Consider the following 26661-nt stretch of genomic DNA (forward strand, 5'->3'; position numbering starts at 1 on the left):
CGTTAAAAATAGCAATACTGAACATTATCGTGATTATGAAAGCGTTTTTATAGTTCCAGGTCCATCCTGTCATAATCAAAATCGTAAGCAATGATTTTCTATACTAAACCCAACTTTTTTCATCAGTTCAATTTGATTCTGTTTTATTCTGTTGAGTTGGTAACTTAGACTCTTTTTGTTATTTATTTTATGTTAATTAAATTAATGTGATGTGATGAGATGTGGACTCTTAACACGTTCTACAATTATTAGGTACAAACAAACCCGAATATCAAGTCTAACTGCAATACTCATCGCCATATTGCACTGGATTTGGCCACCCGATCGCTGCACCAACTGCCATTCCATCTACAGTTCGCCCAACATTCATGAGCAGGGAAGACGTCGCTCCGCCCAGGACGGTGGCAAGCTCGGCTACGACATGAGCCTGGAGAACAGCATCGACGTCGTGGACGGAGCTCTATTCGAGCGTCGCAACAGCAATGTATCCCAAAAGTCCTCCAGCGATGACGGAGGCTTCCTTTCGCGTCGCAACTTCATCACAGCACGTGCCTCGTGGCGCCGTCCTCTGGTGGCATCTTCCAGCCAAGTTAGCCTGCAGTCGGCAGCGGATTCTGCACGTGGTTTCCTGCAGGGATTGGGCGGCCTGCTTAAAATTGGCGGCTCTGTCAAACAGCAGCTATCCGAAGAGGCCGTGTCCGGCGCGAGATACCAAAACGTTCTGCGTCCCTACAGCTCCAACATATATAGGAATCTGCAGCAGAACACGGCCAACAGTGGACCACTGCACATCAACACGATCAGCGGCAATCTCAGCCAGAGCCAGCAGCTGTTGTCGCCACAGCTCTACACACCCTCGCGTGCCTCGCGCATCTTTTCCAGCTCACCAGCGAGCACACCCGGCCACCAGCAGCAACAGCAATTGTCGTATGGCGCCTATCCAGGTCAACACACACACTTCAGCGATCTCAGCACTGTTTGTCCCAACTCCGCGGAGCGATCCTTGCCTACATCACACTTGAGTGGGGCCGGCAATCTGAGCCGCTATCGGTATCATTCGCAGGAGCTGCCGTCCCTGCGGACGATTCAGGAAGAGACGCGTCGCCAACAGCCTTATCCGCATCAGTCGCAGCATCCGCTGGAGGATCACTTTGTGCCGCTGCAGTTGCCTTCGCCGCCTTCTTGGCGCAACTACTACCAAACGCAGTTGCCATATCAGAGTTACAGACCCCGCACTCGCTGGTATCCCCGGCACTATTCCCGGCTTTTTAGCCGTCAGCAGCACGAACTGCTGTCGCCGCTGCCCGACTTGAACCTGTCGCTGCGAGGGACGGCCCATGGGGCTGGCGTGGGCCTGGAGGCGTCGCCGGAGTCGCGTTCCAGCTCGAGCGGCTTTGGCTCCAAGAACACGTCCAACCATCCGGGCAGCACCAGCGAGTGGCGGCTATTGCCGCCCTACCGTCCGCCGCCGTCGCCGCCCAAACATTCGGCATACTTTGGCCTGAATATTGCCGCGTCGGGCAGCCAGCAGGCGCAGGCCCAGACCCTGGTGCCGGGTCAACTGCAACAGCAGCCATATCACTATTCCTATTTGCAGCCCAGTCCGCTTTCGGCTGGTCTGACGCCGCCTTACACCATGGCGCATTGGCTGGAAATGATCTCAAGACTTAACGCGGCCACGGACAGCAACCTGCCCAGGACCTGCCAGGTGGATGTCGGCAGTGTTGATGGCCACTATGAATTCGACCCTGCTACGCCCACGCCGAGCGCCTCAACGCCTACGGGCGTCGGCCTACTGCGCGACGATCTCAATCTTCACATAGACACGAACCACTATTCACACCATCATCATCATCAGGCATCCTATCATCAGCATCCACATCACACTCTGGGGCCGTTGAGCGGCAGCTTGTTGCACGCCTCGGCCGCGGCCGGCTCGACCTCATTTGGTGGATCAGTGCCGCGCAAGATCCGCAGCCTGCCGCGCTATGACAATGTCGAAGCTCGCCTCCAGGCCATGCGGGAGGAGTTCTATGCCTATCGCAAACGCCAGTCCATGCAGCGGACGAGCGGACCCGAAATCGAGAGCGTCTGCTAATGTCTCAGATGCGACCGCAAAGTAAACATGTATCCAATGCACAACCATATGTAGACGCACCTGACTGGAATGAATACCTGTGAGTACAGTAGGAAAATACAATCGAAGTAAACCGCATAAACCATATTTTAAGACGATATCCAAAGCAGCGCAAGCCCAGCTCAGATAGTGCAACTGCCCAATCCATGTTAGACACAGTCATATTATGAACTACAATTATTTAAAGCCATGAACAATTAGTAGTTTTTTATGATAGAACAAGCGGCAAAACAAAATCAAGTTGAATGAAATAAAACGAAACGAAATATAGGACACCAAGCAAGGGAAGATTTTTTGTAAATATTAAATGCATTCCGTGGTGCACATTAGAAGAAGGCACGCAGCAAAATATTTAATAATATTAAAAAAAAAAAAAAAACAAAACAAAACAGCAACAACAACTATAGCAATTATGAGAACATATTATTACTTAAAACTCAATATATTATGTAATTGTAATTGATATTTGAACACAATATGCAAAATGAATATTATTTATAATATGATGTATTAGATATTTAAAGAATAGGCCACACAGATTGATTTGTTAAACATCAATTAACAATTAACAAACAATCCACAAACGTAAACGATATATTATGTTAAATTAAAAACTACGTAAATCGAAGCAAAGTATGATAGTGATTACGTCTTTAGTTGTTAGACTAAACGATTGAAATGTTAAAATAAAAGCGATAAAAACTCTGAAAATCTACATATAGCAAGAATTGTTTTATAATTAAATTATTTAATGAAAAGAACAAAAATAAGATTGATAACAACATTAAAAATTAACAATAATTACATTTAATATAACTGCTGCATATAAGTTTACTGTTGAGCTACACAATTAATAATTAACTCGAAAGATATATTTATTGAAAACCTAAATACTTTTTCCGGTTCGAGTATAGGAAAATACTTAGCCCAACACAAACGCAACAGCAACAACAACAAAAACAAAAACAAAGACACATGACAGTTGAGTCAGTCGGTTTAACGGTATGTAAGCGCAACTCAACATTTATTATAACTTCTAATACTAATTGAAACTAAAAGGAAAATATGGAGCGCAACATTTTGGCCGGCTAAGAGGGTGATTTTTGAGTTTTCCCGATGAGCAGGTCCCGTATCAGTTGTACCCCACACGATTGGATGCCAAGTACGTATTACTAGAGTTCCCTTGCCGATTAGTTAATCAGGCATATTAAATACACTTAAGCATTCAATCTATCGATGGGTAGTCTGAAACCCCAATTCAGTTCAACTTATGAGATGTTTGATGAGTTTCAGTTCTTATTACGTAATTACTTGTTAATGATAAACTTGTCTGAACAAAAAAAAAAATTGTACGGAATGGTTTGACACAACTTGACGCCAAAACACTGCCAGAGCGCGAAATGCATGAAGATGATGATGATGATTACCGTGTGTATAACGTATGTAAATTACACCAAAAGAAAAAAATATTAAATAATATATGTACTACATAATAAATACAATTTAACCAAATCGTTGAGCAGCAAACAAAAATTTTTAAAAAAAGAACAAATGAAAATTTAACTACGAAATTAACGGAAATGATCTCAATATATTTCTTTTTTTTTTTTTTGCCTTCGTAATGCAATTTCAATTGGAATAGTTTTCAGTAGTTCTGTATTATTCTCAGAATATTTTTTTTAGAGAAGGCTCTTGTCGAAATGGTTTCTTATTTGATCAAACAAGAATTGAAATAAATACTTAATAATGTTACTGATGAGGTTCGATTATTGTAAATGCTAACCAAGAATATTAAGATAAGTTGATTTTTGTATTGAGTAGGCAAAGACAAAACTGACTCTGACAAAAATAAATAAATATATAATACACACACACTTACACAACCCCCACACACACAATATAACACACATAATGTTAACTAGAACGCAATTAATTGAGCATAAACGAAAATGCAGTAAAGCAAACAAAAAGAAAATTAACAATTAAAGTATGCGAATTAATGTATTACATTTTAATTGAGCATAGAGGAAAAGCATTGAGAGTAAAGGTAGTGCAACACATATACACGTTAAGTGAAGGACTTTAAAAGCATATATATATATATAAATAATTATATATATATAAATATTTATATGAATACAAATTAATACAACCTATTGAATTAAATGGCATGTACATTAAGTAAACAAATTAATTAACAAATAATTTACTCGATAAGTAAATCAAACGCTTTAGTCTGCCACTTTGATTTTTGGACAAGGTGCGACAGTCAACTTCAACTTTTCGACTCGAACAAAACAAAACAAAAATACAGACAAAAAACTATCAATGAGAACATTTTCCTTACTTCCTTTCACCTGCCTTCCTCCCATTTGCACCTTCCTGAGGACCTTCACACTCGTACCATTATTCGCTTCCGCTTTCATTATTCTCGATTTCCAAATAATTCATTCCAATACAAGTTTCCCCAGTATTTCAGCATATAAACACGTACAAGAGAAAAATCAGTTTAGAACGAAATATATTGTAATTAAACACAAGACACGATTATAAAAACAAATTAGCAAAATGAACAAAATTTTTAAACAAATAAACTTAAAAAAACAATTTAAAAAAAAAAAGTAATTTGAAATTGACCAAATAAAGCAATGCCGAATTTTCGTTTCATGAAGCCCGGCAACACGGCCAACCCGGAAGCTTGGACCTGAGTTACGCTCCATCAATTAGCCACAGCTTGCCGTACACTGAAAGAAATTCCAACTCAGCCCCATTTAAGCCAGCGAAGGCCAGAAACGTGCAATAGTTATTGCGCTCTTTGGAGTGCACACCCAATTAATTAAGTGCATAAATGTCGATGAAAGTGAATTGTGAGCTAATTTTAATTAGAAGAGGCGTACGTGGGCGTTATGTCAAATGTCAAAGCATCTCGTCTGACATGTGAAAGTGGAGTGCGCTCTGCCCCTGCCTATGCCATGGCTCGCCAACATTTATGTACTTATATACATATATACACTCGTGTACATTGGCAGAATGTTCTGCCTTCTGATCGCATGTTGTTTATTTTTTCAGTTTCAGTCGAGCTTCTCCCGTCGTTGTGTGCAGTTCACGGGACCGCAGAACCCCTGGTCCGATTCCGACTTATTGCGCAAATTATACGGCGCGCGCGAATCGCATTACGAGCATAGCATATTATACACTTTATTTGAGCAAAGAAAAGCAACGAGTCTAAATTGACCTGATTTTGGAGAGCCCTCATCGTCGAGCCATGCGTCCAATATTAGTTGGAGCTGCGTGTCCTCAGTGCGAGCAATAAGTGGAAGTGCATAGTTAATGTCCAGCAAAATGGCCAAGCAACGTAATGGATTGATCCCGCCGAACCAGGTGAATGAGGAGCAGCATGCTGCCAATGTCATGGGCGGAGGAAAGCTGCAGCTGCAGGTGCTGCTGCTGGCGCTCTTAATAAACACATCCTGTGTGGCATGCGCGCGCGATCATCGCAAGCAATCAAATCTGGAGGCCAAAGTTGGCTCGCATGTCGTTTTCAATTGCTATATAGATTTCCCATACGATTCCCCAATACCCTACGTGGTCCACTGGAGCAAAGATGTAAGTAAAGTATTGGATGCGCATGAATATTGCGCATACGACGCGTGGGTCAGTGTAAATTGCCTATATAAATACATTTTACCCCTTAGCATCTCATTTTTTCTGACACACGAACTTTAAAATTGTCGAAATTATTGATTATTAATCCCATACGATTCCCCCATACTCTACTTAGACCACTGGAGCAAACAAGTAAGTCAAGTATTGAGCACAGATGAATATTGCGCATACGACGCGTTGGCCTGCATCAATTGCCCACATAAATATTTTACCATACCATCTCATTTTTTCTGACACACGCCAGTCCACACGCACTTCAAAATGAAATTTTCGAAATTATAAATTTATCATACACACAAAGTACTTGTGGGTGGTCGACCTGCGTGGGATGTAATTTGCTTGGTTAGCCTTAATTGCAGCAGCTAGGCGGCGAGAGAAGAGGGGCACAAGGAAGCTCCATCGCCACGCAAAAAAAAAGTGCAACACAACAGATGGGCTCTCACATTCATTAAATGGCCCTCGGCAATGGACTTGATGCACTGGGATCGCGAGAGGGTAACCATGTATGACCACATTCCAGCCTCCTGTTCGGGGAGAGCATCTGTTTTAAATTTGATTTCTGTGTTAAATCGCTTTCCATCGCCATTCCTCAAAAGTGTGAATGTGAAGTGTGACATCAAAAGAGGGGCAACAAAAATGTCATCGGAAATAAATTTCAATTGCATTCAATCGAACTGAATGCTCGGCATTTGTTGACAACTCTGAGTAATGCAATTGAATTCAATTGCGAATTATTTGCAGGAACGCAACGCCTGCTGTCCAACGCCTGCTGCCCAAACGGCGCACGTTTGTATTTAAATCAAGTAAATTACTATTCATCGCACATGCACCTTCCTTCCCTCCCTTTTCCCTGTACTATCCCCCAAAAAACACATTCATGACCGCTTGGGCATTTGGCTGGGCTGAGGTCGAGCGTCTGCCATCATCTGTCAGTCTGTTTGTCCGTCTGTTTGTCTGTCTGCCGTCGCGTAAATGTTTTTAACTATTTGGATGCTTGCTTAATTTGCTGGCAGTTTTCACACACACACAGCTGAATCTGGCTTTGTTTTTTCTCTTTTATTGTATTGTATTAATGCATAAAATCCCACTCGGTCAACGGGTCATGATGTCATTTTGATAGATTCACTTTAATTGCGCTCGAGCTTACCAAATATTAGTTTAACTAGGAATTCAGGGCAAGCAATGCGCTTGGATGGATATATTAAAGAAATTATCTTAATGTAACATATTTTTATACCCTGAACCCATTAAAAATGGGTATAAGGGTATATTGTATTTGTGCAAAATCTAAATGTATGTAACAGGCAGAAGAAAGCATCGCCGACCCCATAAAGTATGATCTGCCTGCGCAGATCGAGTTTGTTTCCGATAATCGATAACTTACTCCGTTTCCAAGCAATTGAGTAAAATCGATATCAAGATCTGTTTATTGAGCAAATTATGTAAATAATAAGAGCTAGAGTCCCGAAACTTGACATATAGCTTCTAAAATAGAATATTAATATGCATTTGATGTTGGAAGAAGAGGGTTCAGGGTATCCCCTAGTCGGAAGCTCCCGACTAGAACCTCTGACTTGTTATACATATAATTGTTGGACTTTGGGATGTCTAAGATGGGATGGGATAAATATGCGTTGCAGCTAAATAGATACTGAGACGGACATATTAAATTAAATAGATACACAGAAATGATCTCAATGTAACATATGTGCATACATTTATATACTTGGTGGACTTCAGGATCTAGGATCTGATGATACGCATATGCTTTGTGACAGTTTCTTTTTTGGCAACCTGTAAGCCCATCTAGGTCGGGTAGATATACTAATTAAATAGATATCCATTAGTTTTCTCACTATTAAATGTAGCATAATTAATGCACTTCTGGCTGTCTAAAATCTATACATCAGATCTGATAGGTTGCAGTTTTTGGCCCCGTGTTTCCCGTAAAAATTTGAGCGAAACAAAATATATTTATGCAAATGCTCGTGTTATGTGCGCAATCAAAAAGTGCTCTTCATGGCCATTGCGAATTTTTATGCACACGTAGGCGTGCTGTAAAAAAATTACCGGATAAATCAAGTTACGTTTGTAATTTGTTAGATAATGTTGATAAATCGTACGCCGAGGCACCAGCGACGCCAGTTGACACACAGTTGGGTGTACTTGGATCCCTGGCCCTGGCTGTCGCCGTCGCCGTCAGCTTTAAGTAGACAAAAATGATGCAACGCGTCGCCCAGTGAAAATATTTCTCACAGTCCGAATCCGGGGGCTGACATGGTCGGATTCCGCGACGACTATTTTAGCCGATTTCAATTATAGGTATGCTCGACAAGTAATGTCAATAGATCAACCCACACACAATTAAAACTATCAAATTGCAACGAGCTGACACTTTCTGCGGTCGTCGGCTATCAATAATCGAGAGGCAACCAAAGCCCCAGCATGTGGTCTAATTGTGGGCCTATCAACTAACTGGTTAACTGCCTGTCAATACAGAAAAATCGAAACATTGCCAGCTTTTCAGCATTTAAAAAATTGTAATTTTTTGCTTTGCTCTTTGGTGTGTGTTTGCGCAACGGTTGTGTAAACAAATATTGCTTTGCGCTCAAACCCAATTAATTTCGTTAGCATTGTCACAATATATATATTGAACAAATGTTGACAAATCCATTCAACTTTAATTAAAACTACAAATTATTTATTGAAGTTGCATTTTTTGGATATAAATTTATCAAAACCAATTAAGTACCTTCCAGTGCCAACTGTATTTTATAAATGGTGTTAAGGGCTTAAAATTAATTTACATAAATAAATTTAAATTTCTTGTACTCTTAAGTTACAACAATATTTTATGCATAGTTTTATACAATGCTTTACAACTGAAGCTATTTAAATAAGTTAATACTTTAGTTGAGTCCAAGTAATAGAAGTTTACCTAAATGGGCATTAAGCTTTTTCAAATTAAGTACTTTAAGTTCCAATATTTAAAAATATTTTACTAATTGGTTTCATTTTGTTGTGCATCTAAGATCCAACAGTATATGATGAGGGTTTTTATGAATTTATAATGAATTTATTTAAATAATTTGCCATTTGTTCACCTTGTATTGTGCCCAAGTAATAGGAGTTTTCTTGAATGACCATTTAACTATTAAATATCAGGGATCATTACAAGCCAACATCTTCTCAGATTTGGTTTAGCTCTTCTCTGGGCATGACTGGCTCCACAGTCAGAGGGGGCGTCATGACCTATAGCTGGCCCCGATATAAATTTATATAATATGTAAATAAACCAAGAATTATGGATCTGTAGCTGTTACATTGTGAATATGTGAAGCATATGGACTTGTGGCTCGTAGGATTTACTACGTGATTAGAGATATCAATTTAAATTACAATCATCTACCTAGTACAATGGCCAGCACTCCTGTTTCTGTCTCTCCCATAATAGAACAAAAAGATCTTCACCTGGTACGAGAACGAGACATCGACAAATGAGCTGTTTATAGGGCGACTGCACCTGGTTAGCCATCCGCACGACCTAGGCAAGGCGTCCGTCAATCTGACTTCAATACGTGAATCCGACCAGGGCTGGTATCACTGCCAGATCATCTTCCCGAACCGAGCACCCAGTGTAAGGAACAACGGCACCCGATACCATCTGACGGTGCAGGGCGGTTCCCTGATCAAAATCCCGCCCGTTAACCAGACCATCATGGAGGGCCAGACGGCGTTCTTTCACTGCGTCATGAAGTATCCAGACAGCTCGCAGGCGGCCTGGTACAAGGACGGAGTGCTGCTGCAGGAGGTGCAAGATCTGGTGCGGCGCTCCTTCACCGGCCCCGACGGCAGCCTCAGCATCGATCCGACCATGATGAGCGACCTGGGCGAATACGAGTGTAAGGTGCGCAGCAACGAGGGCGAACTGCAAACGGCCAAGGCCTTTCTCAATATTCAATGTGAGTACGGGAAGTAATATTCTTTCCAAATAATAAAACCGAAACTCCCTTGGACAGATAAGGCCAAGGTGATTTATGCACCGCCCGAGGTTTACCTGCCCTTTGGCCAGCCCGCCGTGCTCGACTGCCATTTCCGTGCCAATCCGCCGCTGAAGAACCTGCGCTGGGAGAAGGACGGCCTGCTGTTCGATTCGTACAATGTGCCTGGCGTCTTCTACAAGATGAACGGTAGCCTGTTCTTCTCCAAGGTGAACGAGAACTATGCCGGCAGCTACACCTGCACGCCCTACAACGACCTCGGCACCGACGGACCCTCGCCCATCATTAGTGTAATTGTCCTCCGTCCGCCCATTTTCAGCGTCACCCCAAAGGCAATTTATATACAGAAACTGGGCGAGACGGCCGAGCTGCCATGCGAAGCCATCGACCGAGACGGAAACAATCGCCCAACCATTGTCTGGAGTCGGGTGAGTTCCAATTGCCCCGCCCCTCTTCTTCCCAGTTATGCTTGATTGGATTTTAAAATATACATGGGCTTGTCGTGTCTGGCTCTGATTCAACTGATTTGCACACAGAAAGATGGCCTGCCCCTGCCCGTGGAGCGGCACAGCTTCAGTGGTGGCAACTTGACCATCGTGAACCTGTTGGAAACGGACCGTGGCATGTACGAGTGCTCCGCGACGAATGAAGCCGCAACAATCACAGCCGAGGCGGAGTTGATGATCGAAAATATAGCGCCACGCCCACCGTACAATCTGACGGCGAACAGCACGGAAACATGCATCACCATCAGCTGGCAGCCAGGTGAGTCGGAAGATTTGGTAGGAAATCCCATAGCTAATCCCCTGCCAGCAGGCTACCTGCGACCCAATCTGGAGTACACTGTGTGGTATCGTCTGAGCGATGCGCCGGAGTGGAGGACGCTGCGCGTGCTGGACAAGACCGTGATGGAAGCCACCGTGCAGCACCTGCTGCCTGGCCGGGAGTACGAGTTCATGGTGCTCAGCCAGGATAGGTATGGCGACGGCATGTTCAGCAAACAGTTCCGTTTCCAAACGCAAGGTGAGCGCAAGATGAGTTCGGATTGGAATCCAACTAATCCTGATCCTCTCCAGCATCGCCGTTGCGCGGGGAGGACTTTGATGCAGAGCACCTACAGCACCAGCAGAGTGTGCCGTCTATCGGCGGCTTGGGTGCTCCCTGGAATCTGAGCATAATCGACACGCCGCAGGGCTGGCTGCTGCACTGGGAGCATCCGACGCAGGGCCTGGAGACGCTGCGCCTGTACACGGTGCGCTGGTGGAAGGAGCCGGAGCACTTTCTCATCGGCACCGCCGAAACCTTTGACAACTTCTATCAGCTGCGCCACCTCAAAGAGGACGTGACCTTCAAGATTCAGGTGGTGGCCGTCGGCGCAGACGCCCGGCAAGTGGCCAGTCCCGAGCTGTTGCTCGAGGTGCCTTCCCAGCGCAAGGCGCGGGCCCTTATCATAGGCAGCTCCGTGGGCATTATATTTCTTCTATGCGCCCTATGCGCTTTTTTATACGTGAAACGTAGCTGCCTCCGGCATTTGTTCAGCCGGGGCAACGAGGGCGCCAGCGGGGACGAGGAGACGGTCGAGAGCGGTGACTGTGATAGCGACCAGGAGCGGGATAGCAACAAGATTCGCGCTGCCTCCTGAAGAATGCAGATCACGTGGCGATTCGAGGAGGTCAGCGAAAGGTCGCAGCAGAGTTCGCGAGTGTGTGTTGTGTTTGTGCCCGGATGAAAATAATAATAATAAATCATTTTAGATTTACATTTTTGCCGAAGATCCAATACTCAGTACCGTTTATTGCTGATTTATAATTTATTTCTAGCTTCTAATTGTACAAAAAACATTTTACTAATTTTCTAATGCAAAGGTCAAATAATGAAAATCAAATATTAGAGTCACTAGATATTTTAAATTGCTTTAAAATTGCCCGCCTAACGGGCAGCACTTTTCGTAATGCTGAGCTCCAGCAACAGCCGTGTTTTCTCTTTCACACACATTACGCTTAAGAGCAAACGATTTGTAGGAATTTCAGTAAGTAGGAAAGAGATAAACAGACAGTGCGAAAGCTAAGAAGCTTTTACTGAAAGTTTTCACCGTTTAATTTAAATGACAGTTTTAATGTGTTTATTATTTTTATTTGGGCATAAATATAACTTCCGTTCATTACTTTGTAGGCATATGCTGTAATTAATGGATTCCCATTCGAGTTCCCACAGTGAGTAATTTTTATTTCTTCTAATATATAATATTATATCTTATATTATATATAAATATATATAATATATGATATATATACAATATAAATATAATATATAATAGAAAATATATTTAAGATAAAGCTCAAATTCATTGAGTAATAAGTAGATATATTGAGTTATAAATGGATATATTTATTACTCAATGAGAAGAAGTGCAGCTTGACGACGAACTTCGGTTACTTTTACAACTCATTTACAAAATTTAATAGTTTTGAAAACGTGCGAAAGCATCTGTGTTACAAAAAAAAAAGAAGCAGAAGAAAGGGCTGTTAAAACAATGAATGTGTTATCCATAAACAATTTTTGTATTAATTGCCGCCATAAAGATAGTCGTTTTCAGATCACGACATAACGGCGCAAGAAAACACCTGACTGCACCGGAAAGCGGCAATGCAGCCAACTCGGCTTAATTGCTGCATCGACCAAATGCAATGCACTCAAAACTATTTGGCTTCATCCAAGGCAACACCCCGCGACAGGTTCAATTGATTTAACCCAGACCGCCAAATGTTGTGCACTCGCATTGCTTTGATGCATTTATGTATATTCCTCGGTCGCGTAGTCCGTCAAGTGCGAAAAGGGCACCCCTGAAAGGGGGGGGGGGGGGTTAATATTACTATATCCAATTTCATATTCGGTTCCAATCACGATCATGACTAAGACTTCCCATTCGAGAATGGAGCCTTCTCCGTTGCAGGGGCAAATGGTACGCAACAGCTAAAACAATACGCAGCTGATAACAGCCCGATCCAAACTGCGCCTAGTTTTTACATCTGTTATGTGTGTACATACATAAAAGTGCCGATAAAATTAGGTCAATGTTAAAAGCATCGTGTGCTCTCCGCCTGGATGCCATTTTGGGACGTAATGCATATGTATATACATATATACATGTAAAAACACGCACATACATGTCTGTACACATTGTATAAGTTGAACTTAGTTGATTCCGCACTTTGGCCGTTAGGGTTGAGAGTTTGAATGAAATGTATATGTGTATGTGCATGTGATCGTGTGAGTGTGAGTGTATTTATTCGTATTGCTCATGCGATACTTGGCCGCAAATCGCAATTGTTTTTGTTTTTGTTTTGGTTTAAAATCATATTGTTCGACGTTTGCTTTGTTTGCAATCCGAATCAACCAGAAAGCTAGTACATAGTTCAAAGTTCAAACTGCTATAGAACATAACAGTTAATTGTAATGTCGTCGTGTATTTGAAGTACACTTATCCACAAATAGTTAGTCATCCATTTAAAGTTTGAAGCAATTGCAAATGTGGCCGCCACAGACAACAACAACCGCCGCAGAGACAACGACCATCAGCGCAGACAAAGAAGAAACCAGTTTGAGTGCAGTTGCACTCAAATCAAGTGCACTGCGAATGCATCGGACTGTACGGTGGAGGGAGCAGGGGCTGGGGCAGGGGCTATGCTGGACTGGGCAGGGACTGCGTTTACTTTGTGTTTACGATCAGCTGTTTACAGTCAGCTGAAAAACACTCAACGGAAGCAACGCAGCAGCAGCAGCACACCATACACGCATACACACGTAATGACGCATGCGCAGACTGCAGCATGCCACACACACGCACTAACACACAGGAACAGAGGCCGTAATAATGCGGCAACATAGGAAGACACCCAACTAACAAAGAAAATATGACTACGCAGCAGCAGCAGCTGAGGCACAATGGGGCAAGAGCAGCTTCTGCCCGCTCTCTCTCTCTCTCACGCTCTCTCTCTCACTCCCTCTCGGGCTACGCGCCATTGCCGAAATAATTGTGTCGTCTTATGTACGTGTACTTGCTCCCCCACACAGGCACACAGTCACCAGACGTGTGTGAGAGCGGGGCGAGCGGAAGGGAGAGATTGAAAAAGAGAGACGTCGCGTAGCTTAGCAGCAGCATTAGCCGCGCTCACAGTTTCAGTTCTTTTTCGTTCGTGCTGCGTTCAAGTTGTCTGCCTTCTTTGGAGAAACTCGTCGCGCGATCCGCCAAAGGAAACACGTTTATTGTCTTTTTCGGCCAGCTGCTGCTACTGTTGTGCTGTGGTCTTTTATATTAGCCAAGAAAACAACAGTCACCGGTTCTCGGCCCAACTGGATGAGCTGATGTGCTATGCTTCGGTGGTTCCTTCCACACAACAGTTCGTTGTCCGCCGTTCGCATCGCAATTTAATATATAAAATTTAATATATAAAACAATTACGTATTCAAACAGAGAGAGCGAGAGAGAGAGAGAGAGAGGCAGCAATAGGAATAGCAGCAACAAAAGCTCTGTGTTGATGAAAAAACTTCCGAATTTATGTGAAATATTTGACGATAAAACGGGCCTAAAATAAAGCTACGGTGACGAGCATCTCTAGCACACAGACCCAACTAGATCTGTATCTGTAGAGAGTGGCGAAAAACATCAAAAAGAAAAACGAAAATAAAAACAAGTTTTATGCGCTGGCAATTCTTGGAATTTATTCATTGTGATTAAGGTAAGAATCTAAAAGTTATAGTACACTAGAAAGATGCATGAAAATATAATATAAAGTTGCCGTTTAGTGGCATGTTTTGTTTAGCTGCGTGGTGGTGGTTTCAACCCCTCCGCTCCCCCTCCTCGGCCTAGAAACTACAAATTGCAGTAAACCACCAAAAACGGTTGTTTATTTTAATCTACCCACCCCCAAATCCAAATCCGGAATATTGTGTAAAGATTAACCGTTTTGTTTGCTTCAGCCACAAACATTTCAATTCCGCTGCCATAGAAACAGAAATAAAAGAAGAAAAAAAGGAATGCATATGTATCTTTAAATGCTTTCCTGCTTTTGTATCTATTGAGCGCGCGTGCGTTCTGTTTGGCTCTCGCGCTGTTGCGCTCTCAGCAAATTGGCAAGCATTTTTATTTTCATTTAATTGTTTACGGTCGCAATTTGTTTATTAAAATTATTCCAAATGTGAATCTGCGTGCGCTGATTGAAAGTCGTCTGTCTGGCTCTATTATCAACACGTCTGCATTTAATAAGCTTGTCAGAGCTTGCCCCGCCCGCCCTTTGCTCGTGACACTAACCCACTTTGAAAAAGCTTAAGGTAGGGCCTTACGCCCACGTTTAAATTGTCCTGTGAAATTGCGATTTTATAGGCAGAAAAATCCACTTGACATGATGATTAGTCAGAAATATATCTGTTGCCGTTGGCTGATAAATCAGACGATCGAAAGCCAGAGCCAAAGGCTATATAACATAACTAAGTCTATAAAACACTTGGGCAGTCGCCTACCACTTTATAGACTATTACATATCTGCGATTAGCAGTAAAAGAAGGCATGCAATAGCCCCGCCGCTTATCACAATCATCCCTAATCGCACAGGCAAACAAATCTGTAATAAACTCGTATGTGTAGGCACTTTATATACCATATTCGCTTTATAATCTACACCTTTCGCTGAATAGTTGCAATCTTATCGCCCGGCCACCTGCCAAAGCATCCGTCGGGTGCAGCTAAACCCAGAAGTTCCTGTTCATTGACACGCGCCAAGAAATGCTTTTAAAGGAAATTGAAGTCTCTTTTTCTATGGTCTGATTTATTTATATAAACAGTCTAGGAATAAATCTATTGATATGATAAAGCAACCAGCAGCAGATGTTCTCATTAACATACTCGTCATCTATTTTGTTTATTTCTTAAACAGCTGCTTGGCGTTTTCGTATCCGAAGGAATCGATAAAACTGAATTATTCATGAACTTCCAACTATGAAACAACAGATATGCCAAATAAATTGTGAGACTCAGCAATGAATAATTCAAAGTTAAATCTACGACCTGTAGACGCATAATATATCCTGTAAAATAGGACAGGCAACAAAAAAACATTATAAATTGAATTAAAAAAAAATAATATTAATATTAATGATAAGTGGCCAATGGTGACTGACACAACCTGATGCCAATTGCAACTATATGAAATTTACAATTTAGCCAGATACTCATAACCGTCTAGGAAATGGATGAGTTACATGCCTCAAGTGCTCCACTCGTGGACAAAGAAAATGGCAGCTGCGCCGTCATACTGCCCGCCCAGACAATGTCACCTATCAGTGCCGTGCACTACAAAACCAGCAATAACAGCAGCACAACAACAACCACAGCGGAAGGAGGAGGCCTAACTGCTGTGCTCCCAACCTGCCTGCAAGGATCAGGCGCTGAGCCTTCGGCTCCCCCATTGAATCAGCTGCAGGCGCTGCCCTTGCAGAAGACCAACGACTTGAAGCAGTGCAATGCCGTCTATGGGTGAGTAGCTTGGGGCAGATATTTCATCACTTAAATTCTGAGGTGGGCTGACAACTAATGAGATTAGCATAGATTATAATTGTGGTGGGAAATGGGATATTTTCGTGAAAAGGAGCCTCGATTTGAATGACCCAAATAGGCTGGCATAATCAGGGCGTGTTTGGGCTTTTCGAGGGCGCGGGCTGCTCATTAAGTCATAGTCTTCTGCATAGGCTATACGGATACTCGGCCAAATCACGTTAGGTGACTTCAAAGTTGGCTTTGTCCGGCTGCTCAATGAATCAAATGGCTGTCGAGCCAAGTTTATATCCAGGTGTTGCTAGTAGCAGACGCATTAATAATAGAACATTCGACGGAACTAATGTATTGTACCTTCCTTGATGCGACGCACCTTCAACGTAACTTGTAAGCAGCTGTGAAAAATCAACAGACAACATGTAATATAGTACAAAATATGTACAAACTTTATATATATATATATATATATATATATATATATATATATATATATATATGTATATATATATATATGCGAATTTTTTCATTCGTTCTTGGCTTGAGCTCATTTCCAAGGAGCTGCAAAAATCGCGTGCCGACCCGCAAAATGTTGAAGTACCGTCTACTGACAGCTCATTTAACTTATGCGCAGCTGAATAACATTCACTTTAAACGTAAAATAAGAGTACTTTCTCGAAGGTAATATATAAAAAAATGTTAAAAAATCTGCAACCCCAAAGCAATTGCTAGTCGTGGATACTTTCAGATAGAAGCTAGCTTAATTTGATCTTTTCCACAAATTAGCATCTATAAATTTTATATATAAGTCCAAAGGTTGGGTAACAAGATAATAATGTCTTTTAGTAGAGCTTCTTAAAAGTGTTTTTCTTTGACTAAACAATTTTAGAAATAAGTAAGTAGAATTTCTACTTACTTGGAAACAGGTCAAGTTATCGATCCTACAGCTAAATTTCAAGTCTTTAGCTCTTAAAGGTTCTGATATCCTTGCGTTCATACATACGGACAGACGGACAGACAGACGGACATGGCTAGATCGAGTCGGCTATTGATGCTGATCGAGAATATATATACCTAATGGAGTCGGAGATGCTTCTTTCTGCCTGTTACATACTTTGCATTTCACACAAATACAATATATATAAATATTGATTGATTTTCTATTGATTAAGCTCTTTAATAACTGGTGTAAGGCTTGGTTCTTAATAACCAGTTCGGCTTCAGTTTAAAGGCTTGATACCACGTTTGTATGCCCTAGAGCAGTGTTCTTTGCAATGAAACATATCAAATACAAGGTTTTCAACAAGATTTTTGAAAATGATCCAAAGGTAAACAAAAAGTTGCAAATTTTTCCGCCACATTTCCGCAGTTGTTGATGGAAGTAATATATAAAATATTTTTATGTTCTTATGGTGTGCCTTGAAAATATGTTGAAGCAGTCTTTAAATTCGCCCTTATAATCAATTATCCGAATTTATCAATCAATCAATTCACCACAGTTGCGGGTGGACTTTTCAGAATTGCTGAAGCACTTACTAGTTAGTTATTAGATTAGTTCTTCGTGTTAAAAGTCTTCAAAATGCATTTCCACATAGGAAGCTTGGATTCTGAGAAAAAAAATTGAAAAGCACGTTTCAAATGATTTCTCATACAGATCTTTAAAAATGAATTTTGGCACATAAGGTCACCCAACAAATCCTTAACCTATATTTATACCAAGGACGAATGGTGTGACAATTGTCAAATGATTTTGATTTTTCACGCCTGATACATATGGGGATTTTTTTCCCAAGTGTCGCCGCAGCTAATAGCAATAGGTAAAGGAAGAAAAAAATGTTTACTTACTTTTGTTCAGTAGCCAGCTGTTTTGACCTTAAATTATGCGGGCTACCTAGACGCGCCATGATTAAATTTTAAAATAGAACATTCACACGCCCACGTGCAAAGAACGCCCACAATGAATGTAATTAAAAAGTCCCTTTCTGGCAGGTCCTGCAGCTAGCTGCAGAGCTGCACTCTTACGTATTTTCAAGCAGAAGCCGGGCAGACACAAGTTGAAAGTCATAAAAAACGTTTAAAATTCCTGCCACATCCTTTTCACCCTTAAAGTACTTGTATATGCTAGTTCATATTGTTGGCAATGCTACAGACACATTCATGGCGTGTGGGCAGCGTATACGTAACGGTGAATAAAGCGCCGACAACAGCCAAGAGAGGGCCAGCCATTGTGAGGAACAAGAGCAAAGCGAAACAGATAAAAATACATAGATCAACACTCGCCATAGCGACGCAGGAATGCTCTAACTTAAAGCTTAAATGTTGTCTTCAACTGTCACGACAAACATTGTTGAACAATTAGCATACTCTCTTGCAGAGGAAAGAGTATATAAACAGTTAGCCAAGCATTTTCGATACTATAGCCAACTCGTCAGGCCGAATAGCAAAGCGAAGCGTAAGAAAAGGCACAGGATCACACTGGCCATAACGACGCTAGAATACTCTACTAATATTAATGCACAACAGCAATTGTTTTGATTCAACAGTCACGACAAGCATTTTTGAACAATTGGCATACTCACTTGCAGAGGAAAGGGCATATGAACAGTTGGCCAAACATTTTCGATACAATAGCCAAGTCGCAGCCGACGACGGCGCCGTGTGCTTGGAAAAATCGAACAAGCCGTCTAAACTTTTGCCGTAGTCAGCTCAACCGAGTTGAGTTGAGTTCAGTTTGTTTCGGGTCGCTGCAGTCATCTTACGGCGGCTTTTTGGTGTTTATTTATTGAGTGTTGTAATTTGGGCTTTAATTATTTGTGTGCATATATTTCAAAATGTTCCCACAATAAAATGTGCCAGCTAAACGATGTCGTGGCGCGTCGGCTCTAAATCGGGTAACATACGGGAGGTGAAAATTGCGCGAAGTGTGCGAGGATTATGCAACTTAGTTCAAACGGAATATATGACGTGGGACACAAAGTAATACAAAAAAAAAAAAAAAAAAAAAACTAACAGACAGCTGGGCTCCGCAGTTGTCAGCCTGTAAACCCGCCGAGACGTTCCTTACCCAGTTGGCATTGGCGTACACTCCAGACATATTGTGACCTTTCCCACACATCGAGGTCAGCGAGAACAGCACAGCGCGAATCCGGACTATTTCTGAACCATCTGCTCCTTGAATACTGACCGTCAAGTGTTTATTTGGTTCTCTTAGGTCTTGTCAACGCTAAATAAAAGCTTGCAGGATATTCACCTCGGCTAGCTTTATTGATATAGGTCTATCGGAGAAGTGTTATCATCCACTGAACTCGTCGCAGTTATCGGTTACTTATGTTGTCATTGGGGGCATTTCGGGTATTCGCCCATTTGAGCTGTGAGTTTTAATTTGTCGCCCCAGTTCCAAGTTCCAACCTGAGCACACACACAGTCCCCAGTTATGCCTTGATATATGAATATATGAGCCTACATTTAAATAAGGAAACAGCTTAGTTACTCAGTTATTGCTGCTATTAAAAGCCTAATTGCCTCAAACCGTTGATGATCTAATACTTCGTGCCATCTGATATTTCCGGTTAACTTTTATCAGTGCAAAACAACAATGTAACACATCTAACCAGGCGCATTTATAGCTTGGGCAAAGCTCAATTGTAACTAGTTTCTATGAGGAACAGTAGCTGCTGAGTTATGGCCCTCTAATCAATCAATATTATTGCAGTTAAAATTACCCGTAATTACAAGACATTGGTATTGATAAGCAGTTTCTTTTGTTAAAGCTTTGAGGAATTCTTCGATTCTTAATAAGCGTGCTGAAATCACAAGCGAAGCGTATAACAACGAGAAACAAGGGCTAACTTCGACACGACGAAGATTTAATACCCTATCAGACCGAACCTTTTCCTAATGCTTTGCTCGTATCTAAAAAGTACGGAGAAAATAGTTAATGCCGAGTAAGTTTAAGATATCTTGAAAAGGTTCTTCATACAAGAAACTTATTTCCGACTGATCGTTCCTGTGGCAGCTATATAATATAGTGGTCCTATTTTGATGTATGAGGAGGGTAATGAATATAATTAATGCTGAGTTTGTTTAAGATATGTTGATAAACAAACCCGTTTTCCATACAACAACCTAAGTTAGCGACTGATCGTTCCCATGGCAGCTATATGGTATATGTATATATTTTGTATAAATGTAGCAAATATAGAAAAACTAATTAATGCTGAGTTTGGCTTAGATATCTTGATAAACAAACAAGTTTTCCATACAACAACCTAATTTGCGACTGATCGTTCCTATTGCAGCTATATGTTATGGTGGTCCGATGTAAATAATATTTTGCATAAATGTAGAAAACATAATGGAACTTATAAATGCCAAGTTTGGTTAAGACATCTTGGAAAACAAAAAAGTTTTTTATACAACAACTTAAATTTCGACCGATCGTTTTTATGGCAGCTATATGATAGAGTGTCTGGATGTTGATAGGATTTTGATAAGAATATATAAACTTAATGGGGTCCATGAAGATGACTTCTTCTATGCGCTACACATTTCGAGACAACACTATAAGCCTTGCAAGGGTATAAAGACAATATATCCATTTTCTTGGTATTTATCTGGTTGATGGGGGTATTTTGTATAAATGTAAGCCAGAAACTGTTGTTGGTCGGGTTCGTTAGCATCGACATGCGCTGCGAAGTCGTCTCTCTCGGTGCAAGCGAGTACACGCGCACCTAAAATGTACCCAGCCCAGGCCAGTCGGTGGGTGCGCGCGCACCGAGAAATTCGCGCGAAACGATTGGCGATTGCGAGAAGGCAATGTGTTCGCTGTCGGAAGTGGGGAAGCGGAAGCGGGCAAGTGGGGCGGGCAGCGGCAGAAACTCGTATTTATCGTATCTAAAAGCAACGTAGCCGCAAACTATAAACAAATCGAGTTCTACTAACACAAACGCAAGTTGATGACGTTGTCGCGGTGTTTGCTTGTTGTTGTAATTGTTGTCGTTGCTTTGGATAAAATATGTGCACCTCAATAGCAGCTGTTGACCATTTGGGACAGCAGCTGATTGGCCCTTTCGCGGGCAACCGATTGACAATTGTTTGTCGGTTGGCGTATTTGATATGGCAAAAGACATATGCCAAAATCGTAGTCAAATATGTTTGTCGGAATTAAATTGTAAAAATTCAGGCTCCCTCTATTCATTTTGTAAGAGGAAATCGACTAAAAGTAGCTCCCTTTTTTTTGAGTGCATGTTCCTCAGCAGTCTCATGTGCTTTGTTTGAGTGTACGTGCTCTGCGTGAATCAACATAAATAAACAACGACGGCCACAAAAATACACAGCACATTCGACAAATGTATACTTTAAATATGAACTTTGAACCACAACGCACACCAACCACAAATGCAACTGGCTGCAGGGTTAATTGTTTATTTCTTCTAGCATCAGCTAGAATTCGTTGGCCACAGTTTATATAAATTGTATATTAGTTTATCAACCATCATCCATCATCAATTAGCTGCGCTGAACTGGTTGCAATAAGTAGTTTGCACCAAAAACGGTGTGTTTTAATTGATATTGGCAGCTTTGGCAAAAGAATTTCGTGCAGCCAGTCGGCATATTTTATCAATAGCAGACCAATCAACGAGGGCATCACACACGGCATTTTATGAATGAAACGCAAATTGAACTTTGCTCTTTACAAGCTCTACGAACGAGCTCTTGGAGCGCAGGCACAAATCGTGATTACGGTTGACTGACGATTGACTATTGACTATTAGCAATTGGTTATTTGGCCCGTCGACTGGCTATTGATAAATGTAAAAGCGTAATTCATGATGTCCCGCCAGATGACAGCTGATAGTGTAGAGTAAAAAAAAAAAAGAAAAATAAGCAAGCATGCCAAACAGCTTGGAGCTGACATTAATCAACTGCAGCAGCAGCCCGGACAGCAATGCGCAGCTACATCCCGTCCAAGTGGATGGCATTCAGAACACCAGCTTCGAGGCAACTGTGCAGCATTTGCCATGCAGGCGATCCGCCTACATGGAGGCCTATACGGATGTGGCCAGGTGCAGGCGTTCGCTGTCCTTTGTCCAGACAAAGCTGACGAAGAACGGGTGTGTGAGCGCGCTGCAGCGGCCCGAAGACGGTGCTCCATGCTGGCAGAAGCCAGTCGTGGTCAAGTAGGCTACTCTCCTAATTAATTGCCTGCCGCTTAGCAAGTTATTTATTAGTTCAACGACTTCTTTGCAGCTCCCAGAACAACTTGTGTAATGGCCGGATCAACGCGAACAGCCACAACAGTTACGGGCTGGCACCCAAAATACAAAACCACAGCAACAGCCCGAACGGGCAGAAGAAAGGCACCATCTCGCTGTCGCATCTGCCGCAGCGTCCGCCCGTGGACATCGAGTTCTGTGATATCTCCTACTCGGTGGCAGAGGGACATATACGTGGTTTTAAGACCATCCTGAAGAGCGTTTCGGGCAAGTTTCGCAATGGACAAATAACGGCCATAATGGGACCCTCCGGAGCAGGCAAAAGCACACTGATGAACATCTTGGCTGGCTACAAGTAAGTTTCTTGATTCAGCTTAAAATTAAATTGGGGGTTAATCAATTTTTTTCTTTGCAGAACCTCTCAGCTAAGCGGATCAGTGCTGATCAACAGCAAGGAGCGAAATCTTCGGCGGTTCCGTAAGCTTTCCTGTTACATAATGCAAGACGATGTCCTGATTGCCAACCTGACCGTGCGTGAGGCCATGATGGTAGCCGCCAATCTTAAGCTTGGCAAGAACATGATCAAGTATGCCAAGTGCGTCGTTGTCGAGGAAATATTGGATACCATTGGACTGAAAGAATCGGCCGACACGTTTACCTGTAATCTTTCGGGCGGACAGCGGAAACGCTTGTCCATAGCCCTAGAGCTGGTAAACAATCCGCCGGTCATGTTCTTCGACGAGCCAACCTCCGGCCTGGACAGCTCCACCTGCTTTCAGTTGATTTCCCTGCTGAAATCGCTGGCGCGTGGAGGTCGCACCATAGTCTGCACTATACACCAGCCGTCAGCGCGTCTCTTCGAGAAATTCGATCATCTCTACCTGCTGGCCCAGGGTCAGTGCGTGTACGAGGGTCGCGTACATGGCCTGGTGCCGTACCTTTCATCCCTCGGCTATGAATGCCCCTCGTACCACAATCCCGCTGACTATGTGCTCGAGGTCGCTTCCGGAGAGTACGGCGAGGCAGTACCCAAGCTGGTCGAGGCCGTCAAAAGCGGCACGTGCAAGAAGTACATGCACAAGGACTATGGGCTCAATCTAGCCAACGCCAAGGGCATAGCCAACGACATTATCAAGGGCAGTGGCAGCGGCTTTGACAATTGCAACGCCAATAGCACGGAAGCATCGACGGCTGTTGCGACGATCCGGCTGGAGGATGAAAAGTCGCCAATTACACTGGAACCTATAAGCTATGCGGACGCGGACGAGCCAGCTGAGCTGAAACCACCAAAGCTGGAGGCACAGCAATCACAGAACTCCGAATGCAGCGCTGTTAACATGCCCATAACGAACGAGGACAGCTGCAGCTTCAGTTCGTCGAAAGGTGGCCAAAGCCAAAATGCCGTATCAGGCGGCACAAATGCCGTAGTCGGCTGCATGACCTCGTTGCTGGACTCGCACGAAAGTGTCGTCACGCTGCCCAACAAGACAGGCTTCCCCACCAGCGGCTGGACGCAGTTTTGGATACTGCTAAAACGTTCGTTTCGGACAATTATGAGGGATCGTATGCTGACCCATATGCGGCTGGCTTCGCATATTATTGTGGGTGCGATCATCGGGATGATCTACTACGATGTGGGGAACGAGGCCAGCAAGATTATGAGCAATGCGGGCTGCATCTTCTTTGTCTCTCTGTTCACCACGTTCACGGCCATGATGCCCACCATTTTAACATGTAAGGGCTGAATTTTAAAATTGAATTTAACAAGTATACAACAATATTATAATCCCACACAGTTCCCACAGAGATGTCAGTGTTCGTACGGGAACATCTCAACTATTGGTACTCACTCAAGGCGTTCTACTTTGCCAAGACCATCGCCGACATTCCCTTTCAGGTAAGAACTTGGTTCGGTATCTTACTTGCAAATATTAACGCACATCTAACGCCCAATCTCCTCAGATTGTCTTCTCTAGCGTTTTTGTGCTGGTTGTTTACTATCTAACCTCTCAGCCGATGGAACTGGAACGCATCTCGATGTTTGTGTTCATCTGCGTGCTTAACTCTCTCGTGGCTCAGTCTCTGGGACTCCTCATTGGTGCCGGAATGAATGTCGAGTCGGGTGTTTTTCTTGGACCCGTCACGACGATACCAACCATTCTGTTCTCGGGCTTCTTCGTCAACTTTGACACTATACCGGCCTATTTACAGTGGGTCACGTATGTTAGCTACGTGCGCTACGGCTTTGAGGGTAAGTTCCACACTTAACATTTTAATTATAAAGTCGACTAATATGTAATTCGCTTTTTAGGCGCCATGGTTTCCATTTACGGCATGGATCGCGCCAAATTGCATTGCAACGAGATATACTGTCACCATCGCGTTCCCAAGAAGTTCCTCGAGTGGATGTCAATGGAGGATGCACGCTTCTGGGTCGATGCGGTAGCTCTGATAGGAATCTTTTTCGCACTGCGTATTATTGCCTACTTTGTGCTCCGCTGGAAGCTGCATATGATACGCTAAGGAGAAGGACTTTCCTTTCCATCTAACCAATGTAAATAGAGGACGCGCAATTGGAATTATATTAGATTTCAAGTACTGTAGATAGGCGTAGTTTAATGGTGCTTCGAATTTTCGTTTCACGTTTATTTGCTATAGAATAAATACTCTGTATAACAAGGGGATATTATCAGACACGGATTGTAGCTGTTCCATGTACGAAATATGTAGAGTACACTCACTCAAATCGCAATTCCCATAAAGTTGTACATTTATAAATAGGCAAGCATGAATAGGCACGTTCGACGCCAACCAATATGATCCCTAACGTATAAATCTTGTGACCAAGCATAAGAGTCTGAACTTAAATAGGTTGAAAAAATTATAAACAAATTGTAGAAAAGTCGTCAAGTAGCTATATTGTTGTGTACTTTCCGCAAAACTTCTGCTTTACTCAATTTTGTTAGCCCAAAAGAAAAACCCAACGTTATATTGATCGTTCCGTCCCCATGTTAAAGGCTTTCGTAAATCAAATCCACCTCTTGACAACATTTTAGCTTTTAACTTAAGCCCCGCTCACCAATTTGTCTTTAGTAAGAGTTCAACCGTATAAAATGGAACGCGCTTAGAGCCCAAATCAAATAATATAGTATGAACTTTGTGATACAGAACACTGCAATTAAACATTTTGAATCTACAAATATGACGAAAAATCGTAGAAACGGGAACGGAATTCGATTGTGTCCAGGCAAACTGGTGATATGAAGCAATTATTATTATTATCACAAATTTTACGATTAATCTTCAATAAAATATTTGTAATTTAAAAACGTATGTGTTATCACATCATCTTTGAAATTAAGTAAATGTTTAGTTTTAATGTAAAATATCGCCAAAAGAAATGCAATATTAATTTTACATCCTATTCGAGCCCCAACCTAAAGTTATGGAAAGCCAAAGACCTATCCGATAAATTGGGAAAAAGTTCTTGGATTATTTTGCCCCAATCATTTATACATAATTTGTGATACATGTAGAAATAAAAAGCAAATCTAAATTAATATTAACTGCAAGCTGTGGCCACATATTAAGCATCCTCTGAGGAGCAAAATTTATAAACATTGTAATTGTCTATTGGGCAAAACAATTAAATAACAAATTATGTATGTACATTCTTAGTTGTTTAATTGTATAATACAAATACACACGCATATACAAACAGACACAACAACCCAGTAGAATATTTTTAATAAAGAAACCAAAACTATCATTATACATATTATAATTAGTTAATTGCTTATCTGTATTTGTGTGTACTCAGATGTAACAAGGAACATAAGTATTTAATTCTGCCATAGCTTTTAAATTCGCGGAACATTTGTACGTCCTTTAAGAAAGAGTTATTTCACTCGGTCTGATACTGTTAAAAACAGATTGCGTTACGCGCAATCGCCAATAAGCTAGAACGAGACAGCAAACATTGCTGAATTTATAGCTTGTTTCCATTGATTTACAAGGGAAAAGCTTTTCGACAATGGTGGTTGTCTCCGCTTAGTGGTGCTAAGTGGGCGTTGACTTTAAAACCTTTTTATATTT

General features: G+C 42.1%; 3 protein-coding genes and 1 long non-coding RNA gene across 18 annotated transcripts in view; 3 read left to right on the top strand and 1 right to left on the bottom strand.

Moving 5' to 3' along the window:
- tutl (immunoglobulin superfamily member turtle) overlaps nucleotides 1-3154 on the top strand; it is a 36423-nt gene extending 33269 nt beyond the window's left edge. For 6 of the 13 annotated variants that reach the window (XM_002059097.4, XM_070209266.1, XM_032438777.2 and 3 more), the window contains one exon: nucleotides 253-3154. In XM_002059097.4, the coding sequence (XP_002059133.3) occupies nucleotides 253-2098 (1846 nt within the window). In that variant the 3' untranslated portion in view covers nucleotides 2099-3154. Of the gene's footprint in view, nucleotides 1-12; nucleotides 84-252 lie in introns of those variants that run through there. The other 7 variants (XM_032438780.2, XM_032438782.2, XM_032438783.2 and 4 more) reach the window with 4 other exon arrangements.
- Nucleotides 3155-5206: 2052 nt separating this feature from the next.
- bdl (borderless) lies at nucleotides 5207-11585 on the top strand. Of its 2 annotated transcripts, none has more exons than XM_015168989.3 (6): nucleotides 5207-5743; nucleotides 9258-9765; nucleotides 9823-10232; nucleotides 10341-10569; nucleotides 10618-10827; nucleotides 10881-11585. In XM_015168989.3, the coding sequence occupies exons 1-6, from the start codon at nucleotides 5468-5470 to the stop codon at nucleotides 11444-11446; spliced, it is 2199 nt and encodes a 732-aa protein (XP_015024475.1). In that variant the 5' UTR covers nucleotides 5207-5467; the 3' UTR covers nucleotides 11447-11585. The 2 variants fall into 2 exon arrangements, with proteins under 2 accessions (XP_015024475.1, XP_002059134.2); XM_002059098.4 differs by having other exon boundaries at nucleotides 10621-10827.
- A 2395-nt stretch (nucleotides 11586-13980) lies between these two features.
- On the top strand, nucleotides 13981-26340 carry Atet (ABC transporter expressed in trachea). Of its 2 annotated transcripts, XM_002059099.4 has the most exons (7): nucleotides 13981-14543; nucleotides 15738-16336; nucleotides 22601-22921; nucleotides 22982-24300; nucleotides 24363-24463; nucleotides 24529-24817; nucleotides 24878-26340. In XM_002059099.4, the coding sequence occupies exons 2-7, from the start codon at nucleotides 16050-16052 to the stop codon at nucleotides 25087-25089; spliced, it is 2529 nt and encodes an 842-aa protein (XP_002059135.1). In that variant the 5' UTR covers nucleotides 13981-14543; nucleotides 15738-16049; the 3' UTR covers nucleotides 25090-26340. The 2 variants fall into 2 exon arrangements, with proteins under 2 accessions (XP_002059135.1, XP_015024476.1); XM_015168990.3 differs by lacking the exons at nucleotides 13981-14543; nucleotides 15738-16336 and adding an exon at nucleotides 21254-22530.
- Nucleotides 20056-20625, bottom strand: LOC138911258 (uncharacterized). The gene is made up of 3 exons (XR_011416723.1): nucleotides 20458-20625; nucleotides 20331-20384; nucleotides 20056-20263 (listed from the first exon to the last, which is right to left on the bottom strand). It is a non-coding gene; the product is annotated as an uncharacterized lncRNA (long non-coding RNA).
- Nucleotides 26341-26661: the final 321 nt, after the last annotated feature.

This window comes from Drosophila virilis, chromosome 4 (genome assembly GCF_030788295.1).
Source record: "Drosophila virilis strain 15010-1051.87 chromosome 4, Dvir_AGI_RSII-ME, whole genome shotgun sequence".
Classification (NCBI taxonomy): domain Eukaryota; kingdom Metazoa; phylum Arthropoda; class Insecta; order Diptera; family Drosophilidae; genus Drosophila; species Drosophila virilis.